Source organism: Nerophis lumbriciformis, linkage group LG14 (genome assembly GCF_033978685.3).
Source record: "Nerophis lumbriciformis linkage group LG14, RoL_Nlum_v2.1, whole genome shotgun sequence".
Taxonomy (NCBI): domain Eukaryota; kingdom Metazoa; phylum Chordata; class Actinopteri; order Syngnathiformes; family Syngnathidae; genus Nerophis; species Nerophis lumbriciformis.
Genome location: NC_084561.2, coordinates 33,523,835 through 33,551,744, shown reverse-complemented (window position 1 = coordinate 33,551,744; position 27,910 = coordinate 33,523,835). Strand labels below are relative to the sequence as shown.

General features: G+C 38.9%; 1 protein-coding gene across 2 annotated transcripts; it reads right to left on the bottom strand.

Annotated features, from left to right (window-relative positions):
- Nucleotides 1-4,144: 4,144 nt before the first annotated feature.
- On the bottom strand, nt 4,145-27,883 carry tbc1d7 (TBC1 domain family, member 7). 2 transcript variants are annotated; one of them, XM_061975593.2, is made up of 7 exons: nt 27,407-27,881; nt 24,279-24,359; nt 21,446-21,636; nt 10,930-11,067; nt 10,708-10,853; nt 4,441-4,570; nt 4,145-4,345 (listed from the first exon to the last, which is right to left on the bottom strand). In XM_061975593.2, the coding sequence occupies exons 1-7, from the start codon at nt 27,516-27,518 to the stop codon at nt 4,259-4,261; spliced, it is 885 nt and encodes a 294-aa protein (XP_061831577.2). In that variant the 5' UTR covers nt 27,519-27,881; the 3' UTR covers nt 4,145-4,258. The 2 variants fall into 2 exon arrangements, with proteins under 2 accessions (XP_061831577.2, XP_061831578.2); XM_061975594.2 differs by lacking the exon at nt 24,279-24,359 and having other exon boundaries at nt 27,407-27,883.
- Between the last annotated feature and the right edge of the window lie 27 nt (nt 27,884-27,910).

Sequence of the window (27,910 nt, the reverse complement as noted above, 5' to 3'; positions counted from 1 at the left end):
AGCCAGGCACTTTTTCAGATGAGACTGGAGGTTTGAATAGTGTCCAGAGTTGGGTAATACAACCAATAACAGCAAAATCTTGGGCAATTTGTCATCTAAACTACAGATGTGCGCACATCATTTAAAATTGCCCACAAGGCAGTCCAGGTAGATTTAATCCGCCGACGATGTTCCCGATTGTACGCATTCCACACGAACCGTCAGGAGGAAGTCAATAGGAAGGCAAGATTGTTTTATTGTTAATCAATTTATATTCAAATGAATAGACTGCAAATACAAGAATTTAATGTTCGAAATGAGAAACTAATTAATTTTTTTGCGAATAATCATTAACTTAGAATTTAATGGCACATTACAAAAAACTTGGCACAGGGGCATTTTTACCATTGTGTTACATGGCCTTTCCTTTTAACAACACTCAGTAAACGTTTTGGAACTGAGGAGACCAATTTTTGAAGCCACGCTGTTGTAACACGTGCAGAATGTAGCTTGGCATTGTCTTGCTGAAATAAGCATGGGCGTCCATGAAAAAGATGTTGCTTGGATGGCAACATACTGTATGTTGCGTCAAAACCTGTATGTACCTTTCAGCAGTAATGGTGCCTTCACAGATGTGTAAGTTACCCATGCCTTGGGCACTAATACACTCCCATACCATCACAGATGCTGGCTTTTGAACTTTGCGCCTTTACCGGTCCGGATGTTTTCTTTCGTCTTTGGTCCGGAGGACACGACGTCCACGGTTTCCAAAAACAAATGTGGACTCCTCAGAGCACAGAACACTTTTCCACTTTGCATCAGTCCATCTTAGATGAGCTCGGGCCCAGGAGAACCTGCGGCGTTTCTGGGTGTTGTTGATAAATGGCTTTGCATAGTAGAATTTTAACTTGCACTTATAGATGTAGCGACAAACTGTAGTTACTGACAGTGGTTTTCTGAAGTGTTCCTGAGCCCATGTGGTGATATCCTTTACACACTGATGCCGGTTTTTGATACAGTGTCGCCTGAGGGGTCAAAAGTCACGAGCTTGCCGCTTACGTGCAGTTATTTCTCCAGATTCTCTGAACTTTTGATGACATTACGGACCGTAGATGGTGAAATCCCTAAATTCCTTGCAACAGCTCTGTGAGAAATGTTGTTCTTAAACTGTTGGACAATTTGCTCACGCACTTGTTCACAAAGTGGTGACCCTCGCCCCATCCTTGTTTGTGAATGACTGAGCATTTCATGGAAGCTGCTTTTATAACCAATCATGACACCCACCAGTTCCCAATTACCGGTAGCCTGTTCACCTGTGGGATGTTCCAAATAAGTGTTTGATGAGCATTCCTCAACTTTCTCAGTCTTTTTTGCCACTCGTGCCAGCATTTTTTAAACGTGTTGCAGGCATCAAATTCCAAATTAGCTAATATTTGCAAAAAATATAGTGTCTCAGTGCGAACGTAAAGTATCTTCTCTTTGCAGTCTATTCAATTGAATATAGATTGAAAAGGATTTGCAAATCATTGTATTCTGTTTTTATTCACGATTTACACAACGTGCCAAGTTCACTGGTTTTGGGTTTTGTATTTCCGGAAAGCCTCCACGCTTTGATTACACATTTTTGGGACTTACGGTATGCTGATCCCAAATGCACAAAAGCAGGTACCAATATGTAAAATAATGTTGGTTTTGCATGATAGGGACCCTTTAAGCTGTTGCCTAAAGAGCATTCTCTTCGCAAAATCAGTTCACACACTAATGGGCAGACGAGACAGGCAGAGGTGGTCGTAGTGGTGAGGGTATCGTATACAAAGCTTGCGTACAAACAAAAACCTGCCGTATGCCCTTTTTCACGGCAAAGGTGAGATGTATCGAAACTGATGTTGACGTGGATATGTGCGATGGCTCAGGGCAATTTCATAGCTGGCGTAAGCACTAATCTACAGGCAGTGGATATTTTATCTACACATATAAGTTATGCTAGGTAACAGTTCACAAAAAAGTGATAATTTCCACAGAACTAAAATGCTGCACTGTCTAATGCAGCATTTTAGGTAGGGTTACCAATTGTTGATTTTACTCCTGAAACCTGGCATCTTTTAGCATTTACATCTTGAGTGGCAGACAATTTCAGGATGTTCTTTAAGTGCCAGTGCGTGAGCATAGATCAGCGATGACGCTCAGAGAAAACTTGCTCACAAAGATGTGTGTTTTCTTATTGACTTCCGTGACTAAATAGGATCATTTTTCTTGGAACACTCTGCATTCAGCGTCCACATTTCTCTTTTTTCACCGAGACATTTTGTGGAAATGAGGGTGCCAAAGCACAGTGTGTTCGAAGCAGAGGACGAAAAACGGCAGGTTTTGTGTTCCATTTGGGTCAAGGGGGAGGAGCCACAGCCCACTTTACTGTGTACCTCGCCCTCCGCCCTGGCATAAACCATTTGCTTGCCTAACAGAATTGCTATTGCGACATCCAATGGCCACATTTAGAACCGCAGTTTCTTTTATTTAAAAAATGCAGCTCATTTTTACATTTAGCAAACTCAACTCGCGGGCCGAATTAAACCCGTTAAGGTTCTGCTGCCTTTGCATTACACTAAACTTGGATGTTGGAAATAGTTCCCACCAAACATGGCCATTAACCAATAACTGAGAGAAAATCTATAATTATAATGACCTTGTACTGTGTGCAGTCCAAAGTATATATGTGCAATAATCATGTCTTTCATGTAGTATGTTATGGTTTACCTACATATTTTCAATATTTAAAGAACAAAAGTTACAAATGTCAAAGAGCGCCTATCGTACATTTCAGATGTACAGTATGTATATGATTAAAACATTATACTGTTGTTCTACATGATGTGGAAATGCCATTATCATGACATTGGTGTGTTTTGTAGATAGGCCTATGCCCAGTTTCCATGAGATCATTCAAATTTCTCTCCAGGGTCCCGTGGCAATCAGCGCCCGCCGCTCAGTACTGTTGCTTTTTCTTGGAAAAGTGAGCGAAAAAGGTTTTTTCCGATGTATAAATTGTTTATCTTAACCGAAAGTTAACGCAGCAATGGGAAGATTTTTTGGTTTTCAGCGAAGTTAAAGACCTACCTCACAGTCACTGTTCCTCTTCTCTCACCACTTTGTAAACAATGTATCTCAGCGCATTCAATCGATTGCAACTGAACTGTTTGGTTTGTCTTAGAAGACGTTTCGCCTCTCATCCGAGTAGGCTTAGATTGGTGAGATCTAGTCTGGACTAGATCTCACCAATCTAAGTATCTGAGCACAATCGGGCGAAGCGTCTTCTAAGACAAAACAAACAGTCCAGTTGCGACCAATTGAATGCCAAGATGTGAATGACCTGGATGAATGAGAACATTCATAGAAATGTAAACAATGTAGTTTGACGCAAAATTTACAAACATTTATCGAACAAAATCCAATACTTATTCACGGTTTACTAGCTATTATCACACAACTAGTTGCGGGGAGTGTGTATGCAGTTTTGAACAGTGGTAGGGCTTAGAGTGGACCAGTTAACCCTTGATCAGTCAAATCAGAGTGTGCAGGGGGATGAGGCTGCGGAATCAGAGTACGGTATGTCGATCTAGAGGATTTACCTTAAATACAACTTGAGATGTATGGAGTATTTATATAAAAAAAACCTCAATAGTGCCCTAGTGGGTTCCAATAGCATTTTAAAAGCCCCGTTAAAATGTGACAAAAATAACTGTTTTCAAGGTTTTAAGCTCTTACATCACCAGTTTGCCAAATGTATGTGCTGTCTTCATATTTGTGTTACGTGTATACTGTTTACAGTCTACTACCAGTCATTCATCACTTGTAACTTCATTGAGACCTGATTGGATGTTTTGGTCTATGGAAGTATGTGTGTTATGTGTGTGTGAGTATATGCGCAATCGAAAGTAACTCTACTTGTAAATAAAGAAAGTGAGATCTCAAATGTTTTTGCTAAGAAAACATGTATGTGGGTGTTTTTTTATTGTGAATCTCCAATGATGTGTGTAGTTTCTTAAAGAAAGAAAGATTTGCCAGCTTGTCTTTTTCCAAACGCTTCCTAACACATTTCGCTTCTTTGAGACATGTCTGTTTCTGTAGGTACTTTCAGTGTTCAAGTACGTAAAATATACTACCTTGCTTTAACAACAGTTTTTTTTTTATTCAGTCATGCACTGTCTAATTGGGAGTGTCTCATGAGTCAAGTGAATTGCTGGTGAATTACGGGACGGCACCAACCGTAGTTCATCGCATGCTACATGGAATGCAATGGAGTGCCACAATATTTGTGCCATAGGTCAATAGCTTTAGTCACGATGGCATCTGTGTTCTCCTGTGGTATCTGCAACGGAAACACACGGTGAGGACAAAAAGACCTGCAGTATGTTGCTAACATGCGTGAAATGTTCATTTTTGAAGACACAATTGTTTACTTACATTGCACAGAAAGTTGACCACGCCCTCTGGTCGGCTGATTCCCAGCAAAATAATTTTATAGCTGAGCAGGATCTCCAGGGCAACAAACACCAAGATCCTACAGGAGCCACTGATCACCTTGTCCCACACTCTGAAAATATAGATTGTCTGCTATTTGTTTGAGAACATTAACACCCATGCATTTCAAAGAAGTCATGCATAAAAAAAATTTGTCAGCATCATATGTCAAATGTGAGATTCATTGATTGCAGCATCAGGCTTTGATATGTTTTTCTTAAAAAAAACAAAAGTATGACTATAAAGGCACACTTTTTAAAAATCCTTTGGTGCACACATAATGTAGGGATTAGTTCTGGTTGTGCTTACCGACCTCCAAGCAATTGTATTTGGTACAAGGTGTAATGTTAAGTGTGACCAGTAGATGGCACACATAGGAGATACATGTGGGCTACAGGTTGACGCCCTCTGTTCAATAAACAACACTGGCAAGTATAGGTTAGCAAGCAAGCCCAAAACGTTTATGTTTTATTGAGAATATAGAACATTACACACAGCACTCCAAAATATTTTATTAATTTATTATGGGTGTACTGAAAATGTGACCAAATCTGCTGGGTCAAAAGCTGTTGGTGATTTAGTAAAGTTACAATCAAATCAAATTAGCTTCATGGCATGTTCTCTTAACTTCATGTGAGTGATTATGATTGATGACACCTGTTGACTTCTCTGAGGCCATTTAAATAGGGCTCATGTGATGCAGTCATTAGACTCGGTTACAAACGAGACAATGGGAAAGTCAAAGGAACTCAGCACAGATCTGAAAAAATGAATCATTGACTTGAACAAGTCAGGAAAGTCACTTGGAGCCATTTCAAAGCAGTTTAAGGTCCCAAGAGAAACTGTGCAGACAATTGTTCGTAAGTATAAAGTGCATGGCACAGTTTTGTCACTGCCACGATCAGGAAGAAAACGCAAGCTATCACCTGCCGCTTAGAGAAAATAGGTCAGGATGATCAAGAGTCAACCGAGAACCACCAAAAAGCAGGTCTGCAATTAATTGGAAGCTGTTGGAACACAGGTGTCAGTGTCCACAGTCAAGCGTGTTTTGCATCATCACATGGACTAAGATAAGACCTTCTGGAGGAAAGCTTTGTGGTCAGATGAAACAAAAATTTAGCTTTTCGACCACAATACCCAGCAATATATTTGGAGGAGAAAAGGAAAGGCCTTTAATCCCAGAAACACCATTCCTACCATCAAGCATGAGGTGGTAGTATTATGCTCTGGTCCTGTTTTGCTGCCAATTGAACTGGTGCTTTACAGAGAGTAAATGAGACAATGAAAAAGGAGGTATACCTCCAAATTCTTCAGGACAACCTACAATCATCAGCCTGGGTGTTCCAACAGGACAATGACCCCAAACACATGTCAAAAGTGGTAAAGGAGTGGCTAAATCAGGTTAGAATTAATGTTTTAGAATGGCCTTCCCAAAGTCCTGACTTAAACCCCATTTAGAACATGTGGACAATGCTGAAGAAACAAGTCCATGTCAGGAAACCAACAAATTTAGCTGAACTGCACCAATTTTGTCTAAAGGACTGGTCAACAATTCAACCAGAAGCTTGCCAGAAGCTTGTGGATGACTACCAAAAGTGCCTTATTGCAGTGAAACTTGCCAAGGGACATGTAACCAAATATTAACATTGCTGTATGTATACTTTTGACCCAGCAGATTTGGTCACATTTTCAGCAGACCCAAAATAAATTCATAAAAGAACCAAACTTCGTTAATGTTTTTTTTGACAAATATATGTGCTCCAATCACTCTATCACAAAAAAACAAGAGTTGTAGAAATTATTGGAAACTCAAGACTGCCATGACATTGTTCTTTACAAGTGTATGTAAACGTTTGACCACGACTGTATGTATGTATGTATGTATGTATGTATGTATGTATGTATATATATATATATATATATATATATATATATATATATATATATATATATATATATATATATATACATACACACACACACACACATATGTATGTCCCCCATTTTGAGGCCTTGCTAAACCAGCAAGCCTCAACTGACACCTCAGTTTTAGAGGAGCTTCCAACCCTACCCACCATTCAGAGTCTCGACCTTCCACCTTCCTACTGCGAAGTCCATCATGCCATAAGGGCATGAAACACAATAAATCACCTGGGCCTGACTCCATTCCTGCTGAGATCCTGAAACAGGGGGAGTACCTCTGTACCAGAGCGATCCACCAGTACATCTCCCAAGTGTGGAGGGAAGAGAGCATTCCCCAGCAATGTAAGGATGCTAACATTGTCACCATCTTTAAAAACAAGAGAGACAAATCAATCTGTAGAAACAGCACTCCTCTCTGCTGCTGGTAAAGTCCTGGCAAAAATCATGCTCTACAGCGCTTCTGTGAAGAAGCTCTGCATACAACACCGAGTTAAAGAAGCCTCATCCTCTGGGCAGCTGAGGAAGAGAGTCTTCAACAACAATAACCTCCACCTCCACACCAAATTCTCAGTCTACAAGGTAATATGCATCACAACCCTTCTATATGGCTGTGAGACATAGACAATCTATGTTCACCATCTTAAAATGCTGGAGGAATTTCATATAAGACGTCTACAACGCATCTGAAGATGACTTGGCAGGATCGTATCCCACACTCTGTGATCCTTCGGTGAGTCAGCTGCAGGAACTTAGAGGCCATTATCATGCTTCTCCAATTGAGATGGCTTGGTCAGGTCATCAAATTGCCAGCCAACCGCCTATCACACAAAATTCTCTATGGCCAGCTCCACCTGGGCCACTGCTCTGCTGGGGGCCAGAAGAAGAGGCGAAAAGACCAGCTCAAGGTCTTCCTAAAGAAGTGCAACATTCCGCTATTTCCAGAGACTTTCTGTCAATCACTCGTTCTTCAGCTGCCTTTGCTTTGGCATTGGCTGCTCTTTTTGTCTTACAGTTGATGTTGTTTTTCCAGCAAATCAATATTTCCCGCTTGGTGTCAATGAGCGGAAGAATCTCGTTGTCATTCTAATCAAACCAATCTTGATGTTTTCAAGTCTTGTATCCAAGGGTGTAATGGTTGGTGTTGCCAACTCCTTCCTTACCAATTGTGCCTCTCCAAAAATCTAGGTTTTGTTCCACCCAGGTATTAAAGTCTCCAAAGAGGATTAGCTTGTCCTCCTTGGGTACCTTCTTTCGCATGTCATAATAGGCCTTTTTTACTTTGTCCTGTGAGTCAAGAGTTGGGGCATAGGCACTAACAACTATCACCTTTTGGCCCCCTGAGAGCATCAGGCGGACTGGCATTTGTTTTTCACAGATCCCCCACAGGGAGTTCAGAGAAGTGGCTGACAAGGTCGTTTTTAATAGCAAAACCCACGCCGTGGAATCTGGGAACATCAGAAGATTTTTCGCTTCCTTCAGTTACCCTTTGTCTGCCAGTCGGGTATGGAAGCTGCCTCTACGCCATCAAGGAGAAGAAGCGGCAGAGGAGAACAGACGGAAACACCATTTGGCGAAAAGAGAGAGGAGAAAGGCGGCCATGTCTGCACCTGCCCCACCGGGTCAGGTCTGCAGTTGTCACGTCTATGGCGGGCAATGTGCGTCGGGGCTGCACAGTGATCAACGAACCCACAAAGAGTAGCAGAGGTCATCATCGGTCACGATGGACACCTAAAGCACATATGTATGTATGCATGCGTATATATATTAGGGCTGCAACAACTAATCGATTAAATTCGATTAAAATAGATTATAAAATATAGTTGGCGATTAATTTAGTCATCGATTCGTTGGATCAATGCTATGCGCATGCGCCGAGGCTAGGTTTTTTTTTTTCAACCTTTATTTATAAACTGCAACATTTACAAACAGCTGAGAAACAATAATCAAAATAATAGGGGTGTAACGGTACGTGTATTTGTATCGAACCGTTTCGGTACGGGGGTTTCGGTTCGGTGCGGAGGTGTACCGAACGAGTTTCAACACGGACATATTAAGTAGCGTACTGCACTTTGTGTAAACAATACTCAAAATTTACATTACATTTGAGGCATTTAAGAAACTCCGCCCTGACAGCTCAGCAAAAGAGGACATGTCTGGTGAAAAGAGGACGTATGGTCAGTCTATTGTAGCCTGTTAGCTGCTAGCATGCTAGCAAAAGAGGACATGTCCGGTGAAACCGATCGCTGCTAGCATAGGATAGACTGACCATATATCCTCTTTTCACCGGACATGTCCTGTTTTGCGAGGCTGTCCGGGCGGTGTTTCTTAAATGCCTCAGATGTCCGGCATTTTGAGTTATGGTTGCGTGTATTAACAATGTACGTTCAGGGTTAAGAAGGGGTTAAAAACTAAACAAATTGTGCGCGCAGCAGCATTCGTGAGGGAGGGGCAGAGACAGAGAGCGAGCGCGAGAGAGTTATGATAAACGCGCATGCGTTGCCAGGCTCTGCTTTACATCGATAGATTTATCAGATTTAATTTTTTATTATCTATAGCAGGGGTTTCAAAAGTGTGCATTTTTGTAATATTTTCCTTGTTTTATTTGGCAAGTTGAAAGAACATGGCGCCAGTATGCTGTTTTTTTTCAATAAAATACTGGAAAGGATAGAAATGTAGTTTGTCTGTTTTATCCGATTATTAATCGAAGTAGTAATCGACAGATTAATCGATTATCAAATTAATAGTTAGTTGCAGCCCTAATATATATATATATATATATATATATATATATATATATATATATATATATACATATATACACATACATACATACATACACATACGTCGCCAGGCTCTGCTTTTTATCGATAGATTTATTTAAGCAGTTGTGGCTGTGCAGCCTTTTGTGATATTTGTGATTAAGGGCTATATAAGTAAACCCTCGATTGATTAATTAATTGATTAAGAACATATGAACGTCTCTCCTCTTGACTTACCAGACAACCGTCTCGAGCTCGATTTTTTACAATGAAGCAAAATGGAACAAATATGCAACAAACATAGCGAAACATGAACGATAAGGACAAAAAAGCACCCACAGATCCATACCATATTAATCCATATAATATCACTTTTCTGTAAAACAGAACTTTGTTGTAGAAATCTGCTTTCGTGTCCCTCCCTGACGCTAACGTCTCAGGCTGGCTCCTGTAAACAAACCCCGTCCACTTTTTACCTCGTCTGCTTGGAGCTGCTGTGACGTAGATTACCGTGATAACCTGTATCTCACTCAAAAGTGCAGATTCCAACCACTGGAATACTCTCTATAGGCCCTTTTCTTTTTGATTCCTGGTTCTATAGGTTTCTGTAGAAGTGTGTGGTTTGTGTTTCCACCGCATTCACAGTTCAGGGTAGTTTATACAAATCAGGCTGATGATGTATGAAGGAATGGTTTAGTATACTGTATATCTATACTGATACCATGAAAATAAACAGACATTAGGTCACAGTTCTTTTACTAAAAAGTAAGTGATTTAAATACAAAGCAATCATATACAAAACGGTATGATTTAAAAAATAATGTGTACCGAAATGTTCACAAAAAAGCCACGCTTTTGTCCGAAATATCCAAAAGTCAGAAAGTCATCCTCTCGGGAAATGATGAATTCATGAAGTTCAAGCAATTTTATTTACCCGGGGAAGTTCCTGACAAAGTTCCTGTGGTGGAAAAAGGCCTGATAGTTCAAGGCTTACAATAATTTGAAAAATACACTGCAAATCGTATTGGCGGCTTCAGTTTCGATAGTAAAGGTTTAAAAAAAATTATTTGAAGACGTCCAGTGGGCCGGGTTGAAAAGCTTAACAGGCCGCGTACAGGCCGTAATTTGCCTATGACTGTTTAGGATTATGCAAAAATTTACCAAAATCCATTAGATTAGTGCAAACTATTCTGTTTCTTCAAAATCATCAGGGATATGACATTTTGACAATCTACAGCATGAAAACTAAATACAAGTTCTGGCAATATTCAGTCACTTATTTGTAACATTTCTAGCCAGAAAATACCCTTTGAAAAATGTAAATTGAGCTATGATATGAGTTATTTGACTATTAATTGCATTTGTGAATCCATGCAAAAACGGAGATAGAATGCATTTGCCCATTTTTAAAGTTCTTGGCAAGATGTACATTTTTTAAATGCAATAGTAAATAATGACATTTTACAGCACGGGTACACAATACCTCAAGTGCAGACAAGAAGGCAAACAGAGACAGCTATGGACTCACCTCTGCAAGCTTGACTCAGGCAGGCAGCCAGCAAAGCAGCGCTTGAACCAGAGGTTGTATGGAAGTTGTGCCAAAGAGCCGCTGTTCTTCAAATGGCTTAGCAGGCGAGGCTCTTCTTGACTCAAGTAGTGCTCCAGGCTTTTTGGCTACATTGGCGCCAACAAGACAGAATGGCAGCAATACAGAAAAGAGTTGTGTATAATGGTTGTGACTGATACTTACAAGATGTGGAATTGAGTCTCCAAACTTGGTCTGGAACTGGCTGATAAAATATTTTATAAGCCAATAGCAGTCAAAAGGGTCATCTACGATCTCCTCCATTGCTCGACTGATGCACAGGAAGTCCTTGTTTTCTTCATCCTGGTAAACAGTGTAAGCACTACATAAGTATAGGTGTGCAATTTGGCGGTTGCAAGTTTGGATGTGAAATGTGATTTTGATTTTAAATGATCATATTCATGTTTCTTCAGCTCTGTGGACTACCTTCTTACCACTGTAGTTCAGACTTGTAATTAAACAAATGGGAACATCCAGCATCATAGGAGACAGTTACATGACGTCAGAAATACTATAAAAGCTGAGAGGCACAAAAATATATCTACGAGCAAATAATTTCAATGCAGGTGCAAGTGTAATATTTTCCACGCGCACTTTGTCCTACGCACACAGATGTAATGATCGCGAGTGCTACATAATGCACTAAAACTGTTAAGCTTGCTTGTCCACAAAGTAGCCAGAAAATTCTGTAGCGGAAGCCTCATATCAGGTTTCTGCCCTGTAGCTGATCAGAAAGCTTAGTTATTTTCACTGGAAAACATGTTCAAAAAAAGGATTGTAATCGTACAGAAAATATATTTATTAAAACAGTTTAATGAACGAATATTAATATTTACTTGATTTTTACTATTATTTTCAAACTTTTCGTTATGACAAATGAGAGGCTACCTCACCTGCCTCTCCTGACTGCATATACATGATAATCATTTTCATCGACTTATGACTTTGAAATAAGCTACATAATTATTTTTTTAAATAATACCAACAATTAATGCTAATCAAATACAGGGACACTTATTTTATGAGATGTTGAGATATTTATACATCATAACCAGCTATAACTGGTAATTTTTTGACAAATATTTACACGTTTTGCTTTTGTTCCTTTAATAAAATTTGAGACCACTGTAGCTCAGGATCATCTCTTCAGCATTTGCACATAGTTTACACAGAAATTACATTTTGTAGTTATTATAATAATATATATTTCAATCCTATCTACACGCTAGATATCTAACAATAATATAATGATAGCCACGGTAAAATCCCAATGGTTGGTATTACCGTTCAAAATGATCAAAAATACAAGTTTGATAACTGCCCTTTGATAAACTCACAGACTGGCTGGCACCAGCTCGCTAGCCTAAATGCTAATATGAAAACAAGTGGCAATGTGACCTGAATGCGACTTTTACGTCATCTTTGGTTGGAGCTAGGTCATTTGTATACACAGCCTTGATCACTTTTTGAAAGTACTTCTTCCCTCTCCTGCAGTTGTTTTCCATTATCGGACCCCAAAAGGGACAAGCGGTAGGCAATGGATGGATGGATGGACCACTTCCTCCGCACAACAGCCCACTAACACGCTGATCTGTGGTGTCCATGTTTTCTTGTGTAGTAGTGATTTCCTCGCTCATTTACGAAATTCTGTGTTCTGTCGAAATAAGCCGCTTTGTCGGAAAAAATATCAAACAATGTGGCAGAAAATACTTCATAGTCTTGCAGTCATGTCCATTGAAAATGACACCCTTCTGTATCTGAGTCACAACAAAGGGATTGTCCGATTTGCCACCCTTAACCTGCTCAGTGGTCTTGTGGATAGAGTGTTCGCCCTGAGATCGGTAGGTCGTGAGTTCAAACCCCGGCCGAGTCATACCAAAGACCATAAAAATGGGACCCATTACCTCCCTGCTTGGCACTCAGCATCAAGGGTCGGAATTGGGGGTTAAATCACCAAATGATTCCCGAGCGCGGCCACCGCTGCTGCTCACTGCCTTCCTCACCTCCCAGGGGGTGGAACAAGGGGAAGGGTCAAATGCAGAGGGGAATTTCACCACACCTAGTGTGTGTGACTATCAGTAGTACTTTAACATTTAAAAACACCCACCAAGTAACTGGCGATTGCAGTCATGTTAAAATTATGTTGTTTGTGATTTTTTTTTTTTTTTTTTACATACAGTTTTGCATACAATACATGTGGGCTCTTATTAAGTAAAACAAATACAGTACTGTAACATCCATCCATCCATTTTCTACCGCTTATTCCCTTTGGGGTTGCGGGGGGCGCTGGAGCCTATCTCAGCTACAATCGGGCGGAAGGCGGGATACACCCTGGACAAGTCGCCACCTCATCGCAGGGCCAACACAGATAGACAGACAACATTCACACACTAGGGCCAATTTAGTGTTGCCAATCAACTTATCCGCAGGTGCATGTCTTTGGAGGTGGGAGGAAGCCGGAGTACCCGGAGGGAACCCACGCAGTCACGGGGAGAACATGCAAACTCCACACAGAAAGATCCCGAGCCCGGGATTGAACCCAAGACTACTCAGGACCTTCGTATTGTGAGACAGATGCACTAACCCCTCAGTCACAGTATGTGGAAAATTGTCTTTTTTCTCTTCTTGTTAATGCTGCAAACACGTGTGTTTTCTTGTTCGTCTTATTGAAATAAAACAACAAATCCATTGGCGGACTAAGACGTTTACACATCTCTGAATTAGGCCTGGGCGAAAAAAATAATAAAATAATAATAATTGTTTTTAATTCCTCTTGTTCCGGCATACTTTTTGCCCTCAGGGGCTTCCGTAGCCCTGGCCTGCCCCCTTACTTCCTTAGCGGGGATTCAAAACATGGCTAATGCTAACGCTAATAAGAGCGAGACGTTTGTTTCAAAGAATATAAAAGTGTTGTCAGTGCTAGGGTTTTGCGGCAACAGGCGTGGAGCAAATGACTGCACACTGCAAAGTGTTTAAAAAAGGCAGCAGCACAAAAACAGCCATGTGCGGGAAATACAACCACCTTACGAGGCGAACAAGTCCGCAACTTCCGCTAAAAAGCAGCATATTGTGGTGTAATCATTTACACAAGGTAAGTATGAAGATCAGAGTTCTGATGTAACGTAGCACGCTACTGTTGATGTGGTTGTATGTAAACATGTCTGCGTCAAAAACACAGCAAGTTCAGTGCAGGAAATATCCTTATACCAGTACTAATTAAAGCAACAACAAGAAATGAACACGAAAATGATCTTGATATCAAATAGAAAGAGGCAACATCACACACAGCAGACAACAAACACACACACACACATAATTGATTCCCGAGCGCGGCCACCGCTGCTGCTCACTGCTCCCCTCACCTCCCAGGGGGTGGAACAAGAAGATGTGTCAAATGCAGAGATTAATTTCACCACACCTAGTGTGTGTGTGACTATCAGTGGTACTTTAACTTGTAACTTTCACACACACACACACACACACACACACACACACACACACACACACACACACACACACACACACACACACACACACTATTACTAACTACGAGGGAACAAATCAAGTGAAAAATTCAGCTTGCGATCCAAACAATACCCCCTTTGTCGACCAGAAGATACGACACGGTCGATCTCTATTAACCAGTAGTAACACAATCCAGTGAAAACATTCAACAGAGCTGCTGGAACTGCTAAGCTAACACACACAAGTGAGATGTTGCTCTCTCTGGGCGCTGACGTCACACATCATTAGGCAACAGGCACTGCCTTTTCAAGACACACTCACTCACACTCTACCCAAATATGATACATTGTTAAATTGCATAAGCCAGATATTAATTTTATTTTAAAGTAACACATTAATTACTTTCCCTAGTAATTTAGTGAAATAGTAATTCCTTTAGTAATTCAAATACTTGTTGGTAAAGCAACAAGAAACTATATCTAATTACTTTTTAAAAGTAATTTTCCACCACTAAGATGGGTGAATGGGGAAAAAAAGCCTGCATTTATCCACTTGCCTAACTAAAACTATGGACTTCTCAATGTTTTACTTGATTATTTATTTGCATACAACGTATAATGCTGCAATTTCAAGACAGAAGTTTTAAGTTGTCTCTATTAATCTCAATGTTGGAGATAATTATTTATTTACATATATTGTGCAACATTAAATTTTTGATAACAAAAGTATTTTATTCAAGACTCTTAATTTTGTTATTTGAAAATTATTCCATAAAAGTACAATTTATATCTGGTCTAAAAAGAACAACATTATTCAAATAAAAATGTTGCCAAGAGTAAGATGCAGTATGTGCAGTGTAATGTCAATGTTTTTTTTTTCATCAAGTAAAAGAAAAACCCGTTTTGAACTATCTCTGTCATTTGTATTCAATGGGTTCTTTAAAAAAAGTGAAAAACGGAAATACAATTTTGTGAAAAAATCAGGGACTTTATTTTTTAGGCCATAGCGCCCAGGTCTACTCTGAATGATTTGTAATATAAAACTCAAAATAATAATGTCTACAATATTGCTGACGGAAAAATAACTGTATGATAAGCAAAGGACACGACTACAGCTTTGCAGTATATGTGTGCTACTTAAACTTAACTGATGTAGTTTAATAGCCTTAATGTTATTTTAGAGTAGTGTTTTGGGGGCTCTAAAGACTGGATGCACTGATAGACTCATAGGTGAGGTTCTGTGGGTGTTTTTTATCTTTACTTTTAGCGCTTTCACCATAAATGGCAGGTTATTGTGATAGTCCATATGACTGATCCCTACTGGCCAAGTGAATCAAAGAGGTTGTGCACAGACAACATATCTTTGGGGGACATCCAGCCCCTGTTTTCCAGGCAAGAACGTTTCTTTCCACCAGAACCTCCTCCGTTTTCTGGTCAACTATGTCGTAGTGCTGTGCAAGTTCGTTTCCACTCCTATCATCTGTGCAACGTTTCCCTGTTTGCAAGTTGCCTGCCAGCTTTTCCGTGCATTAACACTGTCCGTATGTGTTTGGGCCATTTTATACTTACACTGTCAGCCATTTAGATGTATTCAGCGTTTGTTGTGTAATTCTAATACAGCGCCAAAAAGTTGTGAGTAGGGATGACACGGTATGAAAATTTCTTATCACGAATATTGTGACCAAAATTATCATGGTTAACATTATTATCGCGGTATTTTTAAATGTGCTCAACATTTTCAAAAAGTACTTATACTGAAATCTTTTAACCAAATTTTATTGAAAAAAACAAACACATTCAAAAGGATTTCCTTTGAAGAACAAACATTATTGTAGGTAAGAACACTGTATATGTACCCAATGTTCCCTCTAATTTTTCATGTGTGAGCAAACGCAAAAACTCCCTGAGCAATCAGTGGAGCCCATCTGAGCAACATCAGACGTGCACACTGTGGCTACACCAGCAGCACACCTGTCCCAAACCTGACTAAATAACAAGTTCAATCTCCACCCATCCATCCATTTTCTACCGCTTGTCCCTTTCGGGGTCGGGGGGGTGCTGGAGCCTATCTCAGCTGCATTCGGGCGGAAGGCGGGGTACACCCTAAACAAGTCCCCACCTCATCACAGGGCCAACAAAGATAGACAGACAACATTCTCTTATTATTATAATCAAATGACAGCAGTCATTTCCATGAGGTTATTTTCTAATATAAGTGTTTAGGCCCACTTACAATGACAATAACAAAAAATATTGTTTTTCATGAACTGTGTACTTGTATTGTTTGTCTGGGTGGAGGTCTTGCTTTGGAAATAATTTGTACCCCTTTCAGACATTGCATTTAGTTCCCATTAAAACATTCACATGTTGCACAATGAGATGAAGCAGGGGATCATGTGTACATTCCTGCAACTTCCTGTTTGTAAAAAGTATATTTTTATTAGTATTTATTTAATATACTGACAGCATTTCATGATTAACTTAATGGGACGGCGTGGCGCAGTGGAAGAATGGCCGTCCGCGACCCGAGGGTCCCTGGTTCAATCCCCACCTAGTACCAACCTCGTCATGTCCGTTGTGTCCTGAGCAAGACACTTCACCCTTGCTCCTGATGGGTGCTGGTTAGCGCCTTGCATGGCAGCTCCCTCCATCAGTGTGTGAATGTGTGTGTGAATGGGTAAATGTGGAAGTAGTGTCAAAGCGCTTTGAGTACCTTGAAGGTAGAAAAGCGCTATACAAGTACAACCCATTTATCATTTATCATTTATTAATATTTATAAATTAAGATTCCTAATAAATGACACAAGAATAAGCCCACATTTGATTGGTAAATCATAGTGTAACGACCTGGAATTACACTTTATGTGTGGTGTTGGAGTTGTCCGACTTTTTGTGTGGCTGTAAACGCATCACTGGCGAAGTGCCATATGTGCATGTGTTGGCGCAAGTGAGAAAGAGCGAGCGGCTGCTGTTGATATAACAAAGTTGGTTTTGGTCTGGTTTGTACTGCAGAAAATGACCAGTTTTGCTAGATATCATTTTTTTTTACTAATGTTTTGGTGATGTGTTTATGGCCGACAATAAAGAGTTTTGCTCAGTAAAGTGATCGATGGAATTCATGTTCTCAAAGCGTCTCGACAGACGTTACAATATTTGAACAATGATGACGAAAACTGTTTTCTCTGTCGTGTCCGTGTCGTGTCGAAAATTGTTATGCACTTATTTTTTTATTTGATTTTGTGCGTGGCATAGATTTGCCGTGCGCAGACGACGCTTGAGCAGTGCGCAATTGCACAGGCGCGCACCTTTGAGGGAACATTGCTTGTACCTCAAGTAAAAAGTTAATGTGCATATAAAAACAACAAGCATTATAAAAAATGTATATGGCAGAAACAAAATAACTTCATTTAGGGCTGGGCGATATGGACAAAAAAGTATATCTCGATATTATTCGATATATATCTCAATATATTTTTTGGTGAAAGTATACATATTAAGATATTAATTTTTGAGCGAGATTCACTGAAATTAAAGTGAATGACAACTGTACTATAAACAGTCAGTGGCACATTTATTAACCCAGTTAGTCAAGATGGGTATTACAGCACAGAAAATAAACTGTTTAAGTAGCACAGAATTACATAACATAAGTAAAATAGAAAAATATTATTTCTACATAAAATAAATAACATAGCTGTGCAAATAATACAACATGTATCAAACTCAGATAAAATATACATTTGCAGGCAGGCACTTTTTAATTCCCAGTCTGCGATGTAATGGACACACATGTACGGTTCTGTGGTCCTACTAGAGGTGGTCCGCGCAAAGTAAGTGACTTTACTTAATTGTGCGGCTATGATCCTCCTCACTTCGTCGTAGATTTCGCTTGAAAATTCTCTTTTCTATTCTCCGACTCTCGTTGTCATTTGAGATGTCTGTTGTGATTTATTTTCTTGGTTCGATGACCCACCCTATCTTGCCTCTTATTGGCCTGTCCGTAATGTTTTGCCCGAGTCTTAACCAATCGTGACTCATCATAGTAAACCAACCAATCATGGATGTTCTTATACGTAAACCAACCAACGTGTGTGTGACCATCGCTGGGACTTTGAAAAGTGGCAAAGCTACTGCCAATCTACTGGGAAATGTAGTTAAGCTACGTAGCTGGTGGTGGCACAGTCAGGCTCCATATTTGCTTGTGTGTTGTGTGTGGATGTGAGTGTGAATGTTGTCTGTCTATCTGTGTTGGCCCTGCAATGAGGTGGCGACTTGTCCAGGGTGTACACCGCCTTCCGCCCGATTGTAGCTGAGATAGGCTCCAGCGCCCCCCGCGACCCCAAAGGGAGTAAGCGGTAGAAAATGGATGGTTGGATGGATGTTGTTGTTGTGGGTCAGTGCAGTGGGGGGGGGGGGGGGGAGATGATAAGCACCGCTTGGAAGGGGAATGGGAGGGGTTTAATAGCCCACGGAGTATTGCGGGGGAGAACAAGGAACACAACAAATAAGCGGCGTTTGTTCATTTTAACGTGAAAAAAATTATATCGCTATTACGATATTATCTTAATTCATATCGAGTTTAAAAATATATCGATATATATTACAAACTCGATGTATCGCCCAGCCCTAACTTCATTTGGTAAAAATAAATGTGAATGAATTGTGCAAGATAGCACCTTATGGACATAGGAGATAAACGAAAACAGAATTTTGCAAGATGGCACCTAAAGCCAGAAGACGTAACTGTACATTTTTCCATTTAAATAAAAATGGTGTTCATATATGAGATCTGGTCTTACACATAGGGCTGCACGATTATGGCCAAAATAATAATTAAGATTATTTTTTATTAATAGTGAAATCATGGTTATTAATCAGGATTATTTAATTCATTGTGTTAGGTAAAACAGTGTTGGGGTGTGACCTTGAGACCATCATGTAATTTGTAATGTCTAATAAAACGGCTATATTCAAAGAGAAATATTTGTATTTTTGTTTCATTCATTCATTTCATTTATTCATTTATTTCAGGCAATGACATCGAAAAAGTACAAGGTATATAATAATATTAAAGAATATATTGCAAAAGGTAATGTACAATATGTAAACATGATGATCCAGTTTTGCCTGAAAGGGAGTGGTAAGAAAAGAAAAAAAATTGAATCCCACCCCCAGTTCTCCATTCAGTGATTAATACATTGAGCTTCACTGTTACTTTGTTCAAGGATTATAATACAATTATGTCATGGTGGCATTTCACAAGTAACAATAATTATTACACTGTAATTATAATTTGTAGCAACAATGTAAGAAGAATGAACAATACCAACAATGGCAATAGGCAATATATCACTGAACAAATGTTAACACTATAAGACAGAGTACAACAACAATTCAAATCAAAGACCCTCATCTTTATATTTTAACCAGACCCGATGTTTGTATAACAGTTTAAATTGATTTATAGTTTGGCATTGCTTGTGTTAAAAGTCCAGTTTGTTCCAGAGTTTTAATCCGCATACAGACACACAAAAACGTTTGAGTGGTTTGAGCTCTCGGCAATGAGAAATATCCAAAACCTCTCAAGTTATGAGCCTCCACTGGTGTTATAAAAAAAATGTTGTAGGTTAGGCAGCAATAATTTATTAAATGCTTTATATAAGATTATTGATAAATTATATTTAACAAGATCATCAAATTTTAGCAACTTTGATTGCATAAACAGATTATTAGTATAAGAAACCAACCTTGTGAATGATCCGCACTGCTCTATTCTGTAATATGATCAGAAGACTTAATTATGTTCTGGTAAGTATTCCCCCACACTTCAACACAATATGTAAGGTATGGGAGTACCAAGGTGCAGTATAGAGTATGGAGTGCATTTTCATTAAGGTGTAGTTATGCTTTGTTTATAATTAAGAGTCTTCTGAGGTTGTTCTTTTGGACCTAAAACCATACTGAACCTCATTGATTATATGATGTTTCTCAACAAACGTTTCAAGTTGAGAATTAAATGGTTTCTCAAAAAATTTTGAGAACTGAGGCAAAAGAGAAATTGATCTGTAATTAGTAAAAGCGTGTTTGTTATTACTTTTGAAGAGCGGAGTTACCTAAGCGATTTTCATTTTACTTGGAAAGCTGCCAGTCGGGAATGACAGGTTACATATATAAGTTAAGGGTTTTACAATATTCAGTATAACTTTTTGAACCAATGTGATGTTGATATCATGGCAGTCAGTGGAGCACTTACTTTTATGAGCCTATGATATATTTCACCTCGTAAATCTTAGCAAACCTCTGCACGGTATATTTCCTAGGCAGATGACAAAGATTTTTAAAAGTTTACAAAATGTTGCATTCCTTCCACGTTTTATTTTGTCAAATTCTACATCATTCTTTTTTAAATTTTATTTCAAAATAGTGGTTCTATGCTATGTCCCTCTTGTGACTTCACTGTTGGCTTTGTAAGGTCACGTTAACTCTAAACTGAACAAAAGTGATGCTAATACACGTTTTTGTTATTTGTTTTCTCAATTAGAACCGATAAAGAGCTGAATCGTTAAGTCAAATCATTATTATTATTATTTATTTATTATTAGCCTTTATTTAACCAGGTAAAATCCCATTGAGATCAAAGATCTCTTTTCCAAGGGAGACCTGGCCAAGAGGGCAGCAGCAAGGTTACATTAAAAACAGTAAACAAATACATAAAACATCACATTTACAACATTAAAACTTGCTCACATGACACATGTGCATACAGACAAGGTAGACTGCAATCCTTTCACAGAAGCTTTAAACTCATTCAACGTAACTAGGGTTTGAAGTTCAATGTTCGATTGTAGGTTATTCCAAGCCTTCGGTGCTGAAAACCTAAATGCTTTCTTGCCCAGTTCCAAATCAAAATTGGAATCGGAACAAGAAAAATCTTATCAATTCCCATCCCTAGTCATATTGGTTGAATTCTTTGCTAAAAAGTTACTGAATCGATTTCAACTCACGGAAACGTTTTAGATTGTATCGTTCGAAAAAAATATTGTCCCTGAATCGTATCGGCAACCACAAATTCTGATTCAAATCAAATCGTTGTTAAAAGGAATCTTTACATCCCTAGTAAAAAAAGTATAATGGAAAAATGACAACATATTGTACATCAAGTTGTCAGTAGTTGTAAAAAAAAAGTTAATTCTTAGTTGATCAAATCTTCACCTTACCGGTGGCGAGGTTTCAGAGCAGCGTGGGAGCACCTGACTCTCTAGCTGGAACATACGCAAGTACACCAGGGTGGACGGAGTGGACGAGTTGATGTATCTCATCACTTCCAGAGCCTCCAGGATGTCCTCGTACTGCTCCTTTCTGTAGCTTCCAACCAGGGTATGAGAGTCACGATGAGGCGGCAAGATGCCTGCAAAACATATGAACAGATTTTAAACAGATCTTTATGTGTCATCATGAGTTCTGGGTAAAATAATTGATCATAAATCAACGTTTTTAAAACTCGCAATTTTAGATTCAAAGGGCATGACAAAGAGGAGGGACTCAATTCTCCACGAGCCAGGGAGATGAAGTAAAAGAAGCCATTGGAACTTTTATTGTCAAAGACTTACACCCGCACTCACTGGCTTCAGGCACTCATCCGTGTCATGCAAAGTAAACACCTGGCTAAAACTGTTATTCTTATTGATTAATTTTGTAGCCGAGACTCTTCTTAGACTTAGACTTCCTTTTTATTGTCATTCAAATTTGAACTTTACAGCACAGATAAGAACGAAATTTCGTTACATAAGCTCATGGTAGTGCAGGATAAAAAAGCAATAAGGTACATATATAAATAATAAATATATATAAATAATATATAAATATATATATAAAATAAATAAATATATATAAATAAATAGATTATTGTACAGATAAATATATTGCACTTTTTCACATGCGTCCACGTTTATGGATGTATGTTATATTGTCTTTTTTATTCCAGCGAGTTAATCCATTTTTGGGGGGAGTTGAGGGGATAATTTAATTTAATTATGATGCGTTCAAGAGTCCACACACAAACACAGATACTTAATAAACGCATACTTATCTCTGCGTTTAGGCCTCTTGTTCACACGCAGACGAATATTTTTGTCTTTAAAAACGTAGACTTTTACAAACGCTGGCCAAAGTGTAGAGATCAAAAACTCTTTGCTTAGCGTATGCGTGTATACGGCACAAAGAGGGACTTGTGGTGGCATCACGGTTGTGCGCTGTCATTTCCAAGCTCAACAACACTGCTTTGCTGGCTTTAAACACATTATAAGAGGACTTACTGTATGTTTGAACATAAACATGCTGCTATTTTCACTCAACATTAATTAAAAAAAGACACATCAGAATGGGCTTTGCGACACTTCCGCCGGCGCTAATGACAGTCAGCTGTTTTGGATATGATCGCTGTGGAACCTCCACCTGATGGGACAACTTTGACAAGCAACATGCTCTGTGTCATAAGAAAGGTGCAATATTATCTTATGTTTTTAGTCCTTGTTTAACGACAAATCATGAAGTTAACTTACGGGTCTTGCGTCCATTTGTGTAGTTGGAAAGCGATCAAAAGTAACTAAAAAAAAAAACAACATAATGTAGCGTCCTCCTTGTAGTGTGTACTGATGTTAAAGACAATATACCGTATTTTTCGGACTATAAGTCGCTCCGGAGTATACGTCGCACCGGCCGAAAATGCACAACAAAGGAGGAAAAAAACATATATACAGTACGTCACACTGGAGTATAAGTCGCATTTTTGGGGGAAATTTATTTGATAAAATCCAACACCAAGAATAGACATTTGAAAGGCAATTTAAAATAAATAAAGAATAGTGAACAACAGGCTGAATAAGTGTACGTTATATGACGCATAAATAACCAACTGAAAACGTGCCTGGTATGTTAACGTAACATATTATGGTAAGAGTTATTCAAATAACTATAACATATAGAACATGCTATACGTTTACCAAACAGTCTGTCACTCCCGATCACTAAATCCGATGAAATCTTCCTCCCCGGTGTTGCCTCTGGTATGTCCTTTCTTTCTGCTGCTCGATTGCCGTTCTCTGCTGCATATTTCACTACGTCCAGCTTGTAATCTGCAGTATATGATTTCCTTTTCGGTGTCATTTTAGTTCAGCCCTTCTCAGTTTTTATAAGTTACCGCCAATGTTGATGTGATCCATTTTAATAGCTACGGCAGTAGCATATAGCTTATAGCAGTTAGCATACCATGACCCACAATGCACTTCTGCCATGACCCTCCTCCGCCGAATTCTTATTGGTTGACGTGTGAGTGACGATTGCTGCCATTTGCTTCGTCTCTTACGCGAATGAGATAAATAATATTATTTGATATTTTACGGTAATGTGTTAATAATTTCACACATAAGTCGCTCCGGAGTATATGTTGCATCCACGGCCAAACTATGAAAAAAAACTGTGATTTATAATCCGAAAAATACGGTACACTTCATTGCACATGTACCATATCACTATATCGATGATTAAATGCTTTTTAATTCCCTTAAACATTCTTGGCTCATTAGTGCATGCTGATTTTAGAAATAATGTACATTTCACTGCACATGTAATACATCACCATGTTGCTGAACACATTATAATTCTATGAGTGTTGGGTTTGAGCAGAACAGGCATGCATTCGCTCTTTAATAATGTTCCCAGGGCTCTGTGTATGTGCAGGCTGGTTTTAAAGATAATGTACATCTAAAGTCAAACAAAATAAACATAATAGGAGGTGTAATGCCACCAAGTCAGATATTGCTGCTTTTTTCAGGCTTCCGATTGGACAAAATGTGCATGACAGTAGGTGTATGGGTTTGTGTGTAGACCTAGACAGTTTTGAAACTACACTTGTGTGAATGGAGATCGTTTTAACCCCAAATATGTGTTTTTGAAACTCTCCATGTTCATGTGGACATGGCCTAAGATTGCTGCTGATGTGGTGCAAGTATACTACTATGTAGACAGGACAACAGCATGCATGTGTCTTACCTAACAAAACCTTCCACACATGGACCCTATACATGGATGGGAGAGGAAACCTCTGACTGAAGGTGCTCAACTTTTCTAGATCTGTCAAAGGAAGGATACAAGAAAGAAACATTCAAGATACTATCTGGATACATTTATCATGTATGCAAACATCCCAACCACAGCAAGACAGCCTTGCATTTTCTATAATGTGGTATACCTTCATATCTTCTAAAAGGAGGGGTCGTTGAAAGAGCCATATTGGACCAAAAATCTCCCAAAACATCTGTCTGGGGCCACAAAAACTTAAAAGCCTTATATAAGCATTATGATGAAGGCAACACATGATATAAGTGTCTATATTAGCCTACTATCAAAATGACTATGTGTTGCAGGCTGACAAATCTTCGTTGAGAGAAATGTTGAAATGTAAAATGTATTCTTCACATTTTTACAACATTGGAAAACATTAGTAAAACGCAGGCTTCTCAGAGGGTGAGATCACTCCTGGAAATGACTGTTTTAGAATAGCCAAAGGTATAGATGTGTGTGTCCAAATTAAAGGAAACGCCAGGCTGTATTCTTCTAATGGATGTATTACAATCTTTGCAAGCTAGGTAATGTTTGCTGTGGTCTATAACGGCACACAAACAACTATTTGAAATGCAGCTACCGGTAATATGCAGATAATATGTCATTAGGCATGCAAATGTATAATTAAATAGACAGAGGACATAAGTAACGTAAAAATTAAATGAGCTTGAATATAACTACAAATGAGGCACAATGATGCAATATGTACATACAGCTAGCCTAAATAGCATGCTAGCATCGATTAGCTTGCAGCCATGCAGTGACCAAATATACCTGTTTAGCACTTCAACAAGTCAATACCATCAACAAAGCTCACCTTTGTGCATTCACTCACAGCATAAAACGTTTGGTAGACAAAATGAGACAAAGACGGAGTGGCATAAAATACGTCTTTCTGTGGCAGCATCGGAGAAAGTTGTACATGTAAACAAACTATAGTTAGTTCAAGGACCACAAAATTAGTAGGACAAAACGACACTTGCCAAATACTCCCATCAGTGAAGTATGTTTCATATAAACAGTGGAATTTCTAACAATTAGGAAGATTTTTGTCATGTTTGTCCTCCTATAGAAACTATATTGAAACAAAAAACATATATTTTACCTCATCTTTTTCCAATTCCATACATTTTTGAAAAAGCTCCATGGAGGTACTATGCTAAACCTGCATTTCTTCGCTTCGTCTGTCCACAGTGGATTACTCGGTGTAAGACAAACACTTTATCTTCGTGGTTATTGTAACGCTACGTGTTTGACATTTTTTAAGCCTTTATCGTGTCCGGAAAATGACAGTTTGCCTTTTCTGTGGTATTGATGAGATTTAAAGGACTGTTGTTAGTCCGATGTTGATGTGATAAAACCTCTTTCTTGTTTGGAAGATACATACAACTGTAACTGTTATTTCTTGGCTCCAGCACCCCCCGTGACCCAGAAAGGGACAAGCGGTAGAAAATGGATGGATGGATGGATTTCTTCGTGCCCATAATAAATATTTATCAAGTGTTTGGATGTATTCATTATGCAACATGTTCATTAAATGTAATATTGACTGACAAAAAGTGATTCAATGTATTATATTGATATTTACACATCGCATATTTACACACACACATTTTACTAGAATACCCTTATGAGAATTACATATATCCAAATCAAGTACCAACTGTACTGTTTACTTGTTGAAATACCCTTAACAAAGCTAAAATATACCCAAACGACCACTTTGCTGCTGCCAAAAATGTATTTCAAGTAATATTTTGACATTGACACATCTTATCTCTGCCTATTCTACTAGAATACCCTTATGGGCATTACATATATCAAAATCAAGTACCTACTGGACTGTTTACTTGTTGAAATACCCTTTTTGGAGTGAAATACTACCAAATGGCTACTTTGCTGCTGCCAAAAATGTATTCCAGATAATAATAATAACAAAATGTCATAGCATTTCTCTAAAAAACAAAATTATACATTCTGAAAATTAGAGATGTCCGATAATATCGGACTGCCGATATTATCGGCCGGCTGATATTATCGGCCGATAAATGCTTTAAAATGTAATATCGGAAATTATCGGTATCGGTTTCAAAAAGTAAAATTTATGACTTTTTAAAACGCCGCTGTACGGAGTGGTACACGGACGTAGGGAGAAGTACAGAGCGCCAATAAACCTTAAAGGCACTGCCTTTGCGTGCCGGCCCAATCACATAATATATACGGCTTTTCACACACACAACTGAATGCCATGCAAAGTTGGTCAATAGCAATACAGGTCACACTGAGGGTGGCTTTATAAACAACTTTAACACTGTTACAAATATGCGCCACACTGTGAACCCACACCAAACAGGAATGACAAACACATTTCGGGAGAACATCCGCACCGTAACACAACATAAACACAACAGAACAAATACCCAGAACCCCTTGCAGCACTAACTCTTCCGGGACACTACAATATACACCCCCACCTCAACCTCCTCATACTCTCTCAGGGAGAGCATGTCCCAAATTCCAAGCTGCTGTTTTGAGGCACGTTAAAAAAAAAAATACTTTTTGTGACTTCAATAATAAATATGGCAGTGCCGTGTTGGCATTTTTTTCCATAACTTGAGTTGATTTATTTTGGAAAACCTTGTTACATTGTTTAATGCATCCATCGGGGCATCACAACAAAATTAGGCATAATAATGTGTTAATTCCACGACTGTATATATCGGTATTGGTTGATATCGGAATCAGTAATTAAGAGTTGGACAATATCGGGGAAAAAAGCCATTATCGGACATCTCTACTGAAAATGTAAACAATAGCAATAATATACCTACAAATTTCAGAAAATTAAGTAGTAAACCGTACAGTAGGTACTTAATTGTGATGTATGTAATTCTCAAAAGGGTATTCTTATAGAATATGCAGAGCTGAAATATGTCAGTATCAAAATATTCAATCAATTTTTGGCAGGCATTCACATTTTGGCACAACAGCGGGGTTGCTGACCCCCGTTCTAAAACATGGAATAGTGAGGCACACGTTTCTAATTGGTTACTTACCGAGAGGATTATCCTTGAGTAGTATTTCTAAAGATTTCTTCTCCTCCACCCCTCTGAAGCCAACTTTCTCATAATAAGCAGAGCGAAAATTTCTCTGAGGGTCGTCAGCCATGATTTCACCTGACAAAGCGCTGACGGAAGTCAACCATTCATGAACACAGTGCGTGTTTACCACCCACACATGTTTAGCTGGACAGCCTCTGTACACTCGGCGACACCCACACAAAAAGCAAATGTTTACTTTATGGCGACTCGTCAGCGGGATTTAAATACTGTACTCGTCCTGTGCCGTGTTTCTATCCTTAATGGGTATGAAAAAAAATACATGCACCGTTTCCGTTAGGTCATGTTATCTAGAACAAACAGATACGAAATGACACGAAGTTAAAATTGCAGTGCTCGGTGCTAAATGCTACCAGACGATACTTCTCAATCACTTCCGGGTAACACTTTCAAAATAAAACATTTGTACCGGAAACAGTAGAACAAAATCTCACTAAAGGT